This window comes from Ailuropoda melanoleuca, chromosome 13 (assembly GCF_002007445.2).
Source record: "Ailuropoda melanoleuca isolate Jingjing chromosome 13, ASM200744v2, whole genome shotgun sequence".
Taxonomy (NCBI): domain Eukaryota; kingdom Metazoa; phylum Chordata; class Mammalia; order Carnivora; family Ursidae; genus Ailuropoda; species Ailuropoda melanoleuca.
In genome coordinates, this window is record NC_048230.1 from 44790098 (window position 1) to 44800771 (window position 10674).

The 10674-nt window shown below is 50.6% G+C and overlaps 1 protein-coding gene across 2 annotated transcripts in view; it reads right to left on the reverse strand.

Annotated features, from left to right (window-relative positions):
* CCDC57 (coiled-coil domain containing 57) overlaps positions 1–10674 on the reverse strand; it is a 99159-nt gene that overhangs the window by 25448 nt on the left and 63037 nt on the right. For both annotated transcript variants that reach the window (XM_034641042.1, XM_034641043.1), the window contains 4 exons: positions 7037–7137; positions 3975–4187; positions 2449–2580; positions 1731–1947 (listed from right to left, as the gene is read on the reverse strand). In XM_034641042.1, the coding sequence (XP_034496933.1) occupies positions 1731–1947; positions 2449–2580; positions 3975–4187; positions 7037–7137 (663 nt within the window). The remainder of the gene's footprint in view (positions 1–1730; positions 1948–2448; positions 2581–3974; positions 4188–7036; positions 7138–10674) is intronic.

Sequence of the window (10674 nt, forward strand, 5' to 3'; positions counted from 1 at the left end):
GGTGTGGTCTATATACACAATGGAATAGTACTCAGCCATCAAAACACATGAAATCTTGCCATTTGCAACTGTGTGGATGGAACTAGAGGGTATTATGATACGTGAAATAAGTCAGAAAGACAATTATATGATCTCACTCATGTGTGGAATTTAAGAAACAAGACAGAGGATCATAGGGGAAGAGAGGGGAAAAATAAAACAAGACAAAATCAGAGAGGGAGACAAACCCTAAGAGACTCTTCATCACAGGAAACAAACTGAGGGTTGCTGGAGGGGGTGGGGGATGGGGCAACTGAGTGACGGGGTTAAGGAAGGCGTGATGGAATGAGCACTGGGTGTTGTATACGACCGATGACCTCTGCCTCTGACACCAATAACACACTATATGTTAACTAATTGAATTTTACCTTAAAAATGTAAAAAAAAACCCAACCAAACAAAAACCAAATAAGAACTTGGGGGGTGGGGGGGAGATCTAATTCACGTCTCAGAAAAGGCCTAATTTCCATCATAAATGACGAGCTCCCACAAATCAGTACGCAAACTCCACGTGCAAAGGGCAGAGAACGGAGGGTGAGGAAGAGGGAGTGAGGAGGCGTGGGAAGGCTCCCAACAGGCGGCCGCACACACCGCCGGAGCGCCTGTGATCGCGTGGTGTCCCCAGAGCCCAGCTGGACAGTCTTCCCCAGCCAGAAATGCATCTGCTCCCCGACAAAGCAACACCCCGCCCTCGGAATCACACGTGGGCTGAAAGACTGTGCACAAGGCCATTCACTGTAACATGACGTGTACGACAAAAGATTGGAAATAACCTAAAATGTCCACCTCAGGGACAACAGTCACAACGGTGGGAGCACATATACATAACAGAGCGTGACCCGCATGGGGCTGAGACCCGGATCAAGGGCGCTCTGTGCACACAGATCCCCAAGGGGCTCCGCACAGGCTGCCCTCCCTCAGCCTTCTTGCCACATGGGGGGTTCTGCAGCTCCCCCAAAGGTGGGCCCTCCAGATGGGTTCTCCTGAACACCTGTGATGACCAGGCAGGACAAGGGCAAGGACAGGGTCGTGCTCGCGAGGCTGGGCGGCACAGAGAATGGCTGTGTCTGCCAGACTGACGCACCAGCTCCCTGGGCAGGGGACCCCCCGCGGGTGGCCTGTGCTGCACGCTGTGGGTGAGGACGGGCCTCCGCGAGGGAGCCTGCACAGGCGGAAAGAGTGCCTGTGTCTGTGTGCACGTCAGCCTGACAGTGGTCACCTAGCCCTGCCAGGCAGCAGCTGGGGGACAGCACGTCTCACCTCTGCTCTGACCTCTGGCTGGACTTCCCCACTGATCAAGCTCTTCCTTCCTGCTTCTCTCTGAACTCCGGCAGAAGACCCTGAAAGCAGGGTCCCCGATGGGAACCGAAACTCTCCTCAGGCTATAAGGACTGCCCTGAGCCAGCAGGACCCCATGACTGACCCCACGACAGTGACCCACCTGACCTTCACTGCCCACGAGCACACACCCACTGACCTTTGTCCCACACGGTCCTTACATAAACCTGGAAGTGCTTTCTGCACTTTGGAGGGTCTTCTCGACACTAGTCCGCAGGCTTCCCGGGAACGGCCTCCCTGAAATAAACTCCTTTCCTGTGTCACCACCACCATCTCTCCGCCTGTGGATTCTGTCGGCGGCCAGTGGCCAAGCCTGGCCTGTTTGGGACCCCGGAGCCCTGGCCCCCGTCTACCTGGTGCGGAGTCGTTCTGGGAGGTGAGGCCAGAAGGGCTGGATCTCAGGTCCAGTAACTTCCACATGTCCTGGAGGGGACCGCTGGCCACTGAGGAGGGGCTTCCGCTGGGGTGGCTACTCTCCTTGTGGGATTCTTGAGCCGGGCGTGGCTCTGGGGACCGGTTTTCTTTCTGCCAAGCTGATCTGCAAGTTACTGTAGAGATTGTGTGTTGCCTCTAGGAAAGCAAAAAAGAACAAATTATCCCTGAGAGCCCGGCTCTCCCTGCCCCTGGAGGAAGTGATAAGACAGTGGGCATGGCCCACAGACAGGCCTTGGAGTGAGGCTTCAGGGCCCATCACCCAGAGTCCCTGGGGACAGGCGCGCGCTCCCCAGGCACACTGGCTGGCCAGTGCATGACCAGCTGCGGTTCCTGGGGACACCAGAAGGACAAAGCAACGTGTAGGGCAAAGGCAGTCTGGTCTTCTTGGGAGGTGGGACCTGGAAAGAAGGGCAAATGCCCCAAGCACAGCTCTCCAGCTGTGCCAAGGCCCACTCCGGAGCCATGTTGCCCATGCCCCCGGCGCCTCAGGGGGACCCACTCTGCAAGGCACGAGAACAGACTCCACCATCCTAAGGAAGCGTCTGGGGTTGCCACGGCAACAGCCATCTGCTAGGACACCAGGTGCTCCACTTCCCACGGCTGTGCCCGCGCTGAGACCGGTGGGCCCTGCCGTACCTGCCCCGACCCCGCCAAGGCTCCTGCTGTCCAGCCCTGCGGAGGACCGCTTCTCCCGACTGTCTGGGCCAAGCAGGGTTGGACCTTCCCCGAGCATTCAGAGAAACACTTTTTCTTGGTGTTGTTGGAGTCCTGCCGTGAAAATGCAAACAGAAGGAATTCAGTGTTGGCGGGTCACTGATCGGGTGTGTTACCGAGGTCTCCCTCAAGATTAGGGAGAAACGCTCTCCCCAGATTTCATGGTTTTCAGCCTCTGTTCTGTGGCCAGCCCTGCCCAGTTTCTCAGGCTAGCGTCTCCTTGTTGGGCAGACCATTGTGCAGGCCTTTCCCGCAGACCCATTCCAGGTGCCCTGGAGCTGTCCCTGTCGTCCCCACCGTCCTGTGACTCAGACCTTGCTTTTGCCGAGGGCTTGTGTTGAGGCCCAGCAGAAGCCCCCGTCCCCTCCCCCCCGCCAGCCCCATGAAGTATGTGCCCATCGGACATGCCAGCAGGGCAGCTCGGGCATCACCAGTCCCGGGCCCCCACTCCCACCCCCCTCACCCAGCAGCCAGGCCTCAAACCTGGGTTCCTTCCCTCTCTCACATTCCAAATCCACCCCACAGTGAATCCTGGCTTCGGCTGTCTCCAGACATGACGCTTCTCCTTGCTGGCTGCCCACCCCTCTTACCCGGGCCCCCAGGTCAGCGTGGAGCTTGAGCACCGCCACCTCGCTAGGACCACCTTGGGGCTCACATCACCCCATGGCGGAACAGGACATCCATCTCCCAGCTGGCTCTCTCTTACTTTATTTTAAACAAACTGAAAAGGAAAGCCGTACACTGGAGACTATCTTTACAGAACATGGGCCGATAAGGATTAGCCTCAAGACTTTATAAAACTCCCATATCCTTCAGGGAAACTGAGTATTAGTGAGTGAAACACTACACACAGGTAGAGACACACGCACTTGCTACTTCTCATCAGCTAATTACAGGCGGAAGCTTCTAGTTGTGTGGAAAGGCTTGTGAAGAACGGAACTCTGAAGGCGGCAAGACATGGCCCGCGCACACATGCGGCTGGCACACTGGTCAGTATGACCTCCGTGGAAGGACAGTGGCATCCCGCCAGCCGGGACCCCAGTCGTGGTCACCGGGATGAAGTCAAAAGCACCAGGAGACAGAATTCAGCACTTATTCTGGGTCAAAACTCAGTAGAGCAGAGGAGAAAGAACTTTAAACTGAAGACAGGTCTCTACGAGGTTGAACCACACGGAATCGCTGATATTTCACCACTCCCGATTTACAAAAACGGCAATTTTGTCAGATTCAACGTAATACCCAAGCCTACAGCAAACTTTCTACTTGAAGATAAAATGCAAAAAGCATTTGGGGCACCCGGCTGGCTCAGTCGGTGGAGAGCGTGACTCTTGATTTCAGGATTGTGAATTTGAGCCCCACTTTGCATGTAGAGATTGCTTAAAAAAATAAAATCGTTACCAAAAAAATGCAAAAAAGCATTCTATAAATCGGGACAAGGTGTGGATGACCTGTTCTCCCCGTTGCATGGGAGTCCTGGCCAGGACAGCAGCATGAGACAGGACCGCGAGGGGAGCGGCCAGACCCTCACCACAGACGCTCTCTGTCCGTGTAGTGAACCCGGGAAAACGGCTGCCACACGTATTAGTGCCAACCAGTTCCGCAGAGTTGTAGACATAAAACAGTTGATAAAAGCCAACGGTGCTCCTTATGGCCTGCAGCACCTGGAAAACGCAAGTTTAAAGAGATCCTCAAGATGAACAAACCGGTGCAGCCATCAGACAGAACACCGTCCGGCAACGAGAGGTGAGCTCTCCAACCCTGGAGTGTCGCGGAGGCGCTGTGAGTGCACAGGACCAGGAGAAAGGAGCCCGTCTGGAAAATTCCAGCTGTGACGCTTGGGGACAAAGGCAGAGCTGTGAGGCAGTAAGATCAGCTGGTACCGAGGACAGAGCTGGAAAGGGGAAGGGTGCACAGAGCACAGAGGAATCTCGGCACAGTGGGACTAGTCTGTATGAGACCACGGTGGTGGACACGTGTCATGATACGTTTGTGCAGACCCGCAGAACGCACAGCAGCGGGCGTGGGCCGGGACGTGCTGCACGGGTGCTGGGTGATGACGGTGTGTCCGTGCGGGCTCATCCGTAGGACACACACACCGAGTGTGCACAAGAGGGCTTTCTAACAACGTCTACAGCAAAAAATAGCCTAAATGCCCCTGAGAGAAGAATGGATGAGCCAATGTTGACGTATTTATACCACAGAAAGAACACACGCAAATCAGCGTCTAGACCTGGGCTCGGCAAGCCACACCTGGCAGAGGCCAAACCCCGCCCACCTTCCTTTGTCCAGCCCATGAGCTAAAAATAGTTTTTACATTTTAAAATAGTTTTTACATTTTTAAATAGTTGAAAAAAGTGAAAAGAAGAATGTTTCATGACATGAAGATTATATGGAATGAAACTTCCTGGATCTATCGCGTTTTCCTGGAGCACATCCAGGCCCGTCTGCTCCCGTACCCGCTGTGGCACCATCCGGCTCCTGGCAGAGCTCAGCTGCCACAGGGAACGCGGGGCCCTAACACCGTGGCCCGACGTAGCTGCTCTCCACATAGCGCATCGGTGTAGCTCAGAAGCATGACGCGGAATGAAAGTGCCACGCAGAAAGATACATATACAACCAGATGTGATTCATGCAGATTTCTAAATATCTGCGAGGAGGAACACCAGACTCAGGAAAGTCTGAAGGGGGGATGTCGGGGTAGAACTCTCAGAGGGGTTTTGACTTTATAACATTTTGTTTATTAAGTTGGATGGTATACATCGTATGAGTCTTTGTATCTTCTTAGAAGTCTAAAAATATTTATAATAAAAATACATAAATTACAATATTCACCTAGTAGAGATCAAATGGGATGAATGGCTAAGAAAATTCTGTAAAAGAGCGGAAACAAGAACAAGCTTGTTACATGTTTTTGTAATATATTAAAAATATTACAAAGGGATGGGTTTTTTTAAAAGATTTTATCTATTTATTTGTGAAAGAGAGAGAGAGAGACTGCGAGCAGGGGGAGGGGCAGAGGGAGAAGGACAGAGTCCCAAACAGACTCCCTGCTCGATCCCACGACCTGAGATCACAACCTGAACCGAAACCATGAGTCAGCTGCTTGATCGAATGAGCCCCCAGGCGCCCCGCAAAGGTCTGGTATCTAAAGCAGGACCGCACCAGCGGGGAAAGGACCCCTCACTGGAGCTGTGTCAAAAATAAATCCAGATCCAAATCTGACCATGCAGAGGCGCCACCCCAGTCTGCCAGACACTGGCCTGGCTCTTCCAAAATGTCAGCATTGTGAAGGACGTACAAGGTCAGAAGACCCGTTCTGGAGTAAAGGAGATGCCCACACATGCACCTACCCCCATGCAGGCACATGTGCAATAACATACTTACATGTGCAGCCCCCACATGCATGTCCACACACACACACGCACACGTAGGTGTGCAAGTGCTGGAGGCAATGTGGGTCCTGGATCTGTGACTCACAAAATCTGAGTATATAGTATGTATTAAATTCTAGGATCATATTCACGTTTCCTGATTTTCATAATGTCGGAAGGTGTCCTTGTTTTCAGACATAAAGGGGCTCGATGTCGGCAAATTACTCTCAGCCAGCCCAGGAACAAAGTTGTCTGACTGTGTGTGTGTGTATCTCTCTCTACCTATCATTTATCCTATCATCCATCCACCTATCCATCCATCCATCCATCCATCCATCCATCCATCCATCCATCCATGTGTATAAATAACCCACAAAAGAAGAAATATAAATGGCCAATAAATAGATTACAGACTTTAATACCACCAAGGACATAAGAAACTTCTAAAAGATGAAGTTTTTTTTAGCCCATCATATTGGTAAAGATTTGAAAAATAAGGGGCACCTGGGTGACTCAGTCAGTTAGGCATCTGCCTTCACCTCAGGTCATGATCCCAGGACCCTGGGATCCAGCCTCGGGTGGGGCTCCCTGCTCAGCGGGGAGTCTGCTTCTCCCTCTGCCTCCATGTGTGTGCTCTCTCTCTCAAATAAATAAATAAAATCTTTAAAAAAAGAAAGAAAGAAAAACAATACCCAGGTGGGTAAAGCTACAGTAAAACATCCATATGATGTAATTTGCAATTTTATATTATTTATTTAGGTAGTTTTTAAAAAACAGCAGGAGGGGCGCCTGGGTGGCTCAGTCGGTTAAGCATCTGACTTCTGGTTTCGGCTCAGGTCATGATCCCAGGGTTGGGAGACTGAGCCCTGAGTCAGGCTCCTCATTCAGTGGGGAGTCCGCTGAAGATTCTCTCTCTCCCTCTGCCCCTCCCTCCCCCCCTAAAATAAATAAATAAATCTTAAAAAAAAAAAGCTGCAGGAAACATACTGAGATGTTACTGGTAATTATGCTTGGGTGCTGAAAATTGGAGCCCTTTTCAACAGTATTTACTGGATTTTACATTTTGGTAATGAAATGCAATACTTAAGCGATCAGTAAACAGTTATTAAAACTACATTTCTTAGATAAAGGAGTATTACCTGAGCTGCAAAATGGGGTTGCAACTGTCCCAGACGGGCCTCAGGTGCGACATTCTGTTTCCCGGCCTCAGGGGTGGGCAGTGGGTGATGACGTGGCTTTCCTAGAAACAAAAGGAGGAAAAGGATTTGCTTTTTCTTTTCTTTCTTTTCTTTTTTTTTTTTTAAAGTAAGCTCCATGCCCAGTGTGGGGCTTGAACTCCCAACTCCGAGGTCAGGAGCCATGTGCTCCACCAACCGAGTCGGCCAGGCACCGAAAGGTTTGCTTGCTGTGCACACCTCACTTCTTGATCTCGCTGGTGCCAAGACCAAATGCTCCAGAGGCACGGCCCCCTCCTCCCCTACACCAGTCACTTCTCTCTTGCGGTGTGTCTGGGGGCGACGCCAGGAACCCTGTGCTGCGGCAGCTGAGTGCAGGGGCGCTCACACACGACTCTGTACAGCTACGCGACACCTGACCCAGCGTCTCCCAGTGCCAGAAATCAACATGTTCACCAACAGACCCAAAGACACACCCTCTCTGCAGCATAGAAAAACAAGCAGCAGGAGGGTAAGTGAATAAACTTAGGGATTCTGCTTGTAAGAGGCGCTTTGGCACCCTGTCTTACTTAGAAAAGATCCGGGCAGCCAATGAATACCCATTCGTTAACTCAGGTTGAGTTAAGTTACCTACAGATCTTGGAAACTCATCTTTAAGCTGACGTATCACAAGGTACAATTACTGTTACAATAACATTTCTCAGAATAAGAACCCACTTGGTTAAACACAAGGTTACTGAGGGCTCCAGCGAGGATTTTGTGTTTGAGTTGTAAACAATGATATGTACTGTATTAGTACGGAGCTATGTACCGTATATACGGAAACAGAAAATTCTTAAAAGCTTATAATCCTTTCATTTGAAGCTGGTGGTGGTGAATGCATCGCATGTTAGCATCTGGGTACAGAACTAGTGCTGCCATCATGGACCTCCTGGGAGGGTCTGAATGGACGACGTCAGTTTTTTTCCAGGAGGTAAAAGACCATGGGAAAGACAAAATTTGGAAATGAATTTATTTTCCTTAGTTTTTAATACCTGAGCTTAAAAGCTATGGAATTCGAAGACACACAAACGGCCAACAAGCCCGTGGAAAGGTGGTCGACGCCGTTAGTCATCAGGGAAATGCACCATCACAGTGAGATACCACTTTGCACTTGTGAGGGTGGACGGGAGAAGAAAGAAAGAAATCAAGTGTTGCCTGAGATGTGGAGACATCAGAACCCTCCCACGTCGCTGGTGGGAAAGTCAAACGTTGCAGTTGCTGTGGGAAAGTTTTAGTTTGACGAAGGAGGAAAGAGGGAGAAGAAAGCGACGAGAGCTGAAGGCCAGGGTGCTTGCCCCTCACAAGGACCGTCTCTGAGCCACGGAGAGGCTGCGCAGGGCTCGTCCGCGGTCCCGGTTCCTCGTGGCCGGCCGCGGTCTGCACAGACGAGCCTGCACCTGCCCCGCGGTCAGGTCAGCAGTAGCCTCACCCGATGTCACAGGCCCACATCACTCCCCTCCCTCCTCCCGTCACCGAGGCGCTTCACCATCTCACAGCGTCGCAACCAAGGGGAGTGCAGCTCAGTGAGATTATTCTGAGAGACCCCAGTCACAGCACTTTATTTACAACAGATCGCTATAATTGCTCTATTTTATTGTTATTGTTGTGAACCTCTTTACTGCACCTAATTCATAAACGTTATCACGGCTAAGTGTGTCCAGGAAAAACGAGGTATACATAGGGTTTGGTACTGTCCCGCGGTTTCAGGCATCGCCTGGGGTCACGGAATGTGGGTACAGGCGTCCGACGGCATCGCTCCGCCCCCTCTGAGGCAGGACTCCCAGAGCTCCAGTCGAGAACAACGTGCACTCCTCTGACCAGGAACCAAAATCCAATGGATCAAGACTTCGTCACGGAGGGCACTTGCAGACATTTGGATGTGTGACCTCCTAGGTATAGAAGGGCCCTCTCTCCTTCCTCTTAGCCGGCTGTAGTCTGCAAAACCCGAATGGCTTCTGCCTCTGCAAACTGAAGCGAAGCATTTTTTTTTTTTTTTTTTAGATTTTATTTACTTGACAGAGAGACAGCCAGCGAGAGAGGGAACACAGGCAGGGGGAGCGGGAGAGGAGGAAGCAGGCTCCCAGCGGAGGAGCCTGATGTGGGGCTCGATCCCATAACGCCGGGATCACGCCCTGAGCCGAAGGCAGACGCTTAACGACTGAGCCACCCAGCGCCCCTGAAGTGAAGCATTTCTAAGCGGCATCTGTCTCCCTCAGTCTTCCGGAACTCAGAAACTTTTGTTAGAAAGCAGAGCACAGGGGCATCCCCAGAAGCAGAACTAAGCACCAGGCTGGCGGTAAGAGGCCGTGAGGGGCTGTTCACGGAGCAGGTTGAAGGTGAATGTCAGAGGCGTGGACCTCAGCTAAGGGGCCGTTATCCCAACTGTTGAACTCTCAGCAAGCAGACCTTCTGACAGTCAGGGTCTTCTCCGAACAGGCCTTGTATGAAAAATGAACTTCTGCCCAGTCGTCATCATGAATTATCAGGAAAAAAGTTCCAACTCCAACAAAATAAAATGAATTTTTCCACTAAAATTACAAATGGAGAGGTGCTTGGGTGGCTCAGTCGGTGAATCGTCTGCCTTCGGCTTGGGTCACGATCCCAGGGTGCTGGGGGTCGAGCCCACGATGGGCGTCCTGCTCAGCGGGGAGCCTGCTTCTCCTTCTGCCCCTCCCCCTGCTTGTGCGCTCTCTCTCACACTCTCAAATAAATAAAAAAAATCTTTAAAAATAAATAAAATCACAAATGGAATTCAAGGCAGAGAGGTAGGCTCGGCATCTTCCATTTCTTCTGAACGCGAACCTTTCACTGGGTATTTTCAGGGGTAGCGAAGAGATATTCGTAACGACCCATCACAAGGGGAACGAATGGGAGACCCCACTTGATGGTGGAATAGAAACTGGGTTTCCTGTAACCTGTTGTGCATTCACGAGAACAGAGGGGCTGCACCTGTTCAGTCTTCTTTCTGCTATAATTTGATGTACATGACATTAAAAGTACTGACACATGGCAGTTTTTGCCCAAATAGTGCCTGTGATCATTTGCGATTATTTGGGTCTTTGGTTTACAGCCACGCGACAACGGAAAGCACTATAGGAAGAGGGTTTTAAAAATCCCAATTTATATGAAAACAACAGCTCTACATCTTTACAAAATCGTTGCTAATGAGCATTTGAAAACTGTCTCCAGGCTCCAATTCAGCCCATTTTCTGGGTATTCCATAAATTTAAGTTTGAAAAACCATTATCAGCACTCGCGTCTGCAGCCTTCACGGGAGCGTCATTCAGAATAAACATCTGTAACTGATTTCAGTGGCAACACTTCAAATTAAGTACAGAGTAAGATATTTGTATTCTGCCTTGTTTCTGTACGGCCCGTTGCTTCTCATCAGAATAATATTGGCTTTATTGAGGCTATTTTAGAATTGTAGCTATTCTTTGTTTCTTTCAAGTTGAAAAGTATAAGTTCAAAGGTTTTGATTTTGGTGTTGTCTTTATTTTTTTATTTTAAAGATTTTATTTATGTATTTGACAGAGAGAGAGAGAGAGCACACGAGCAGG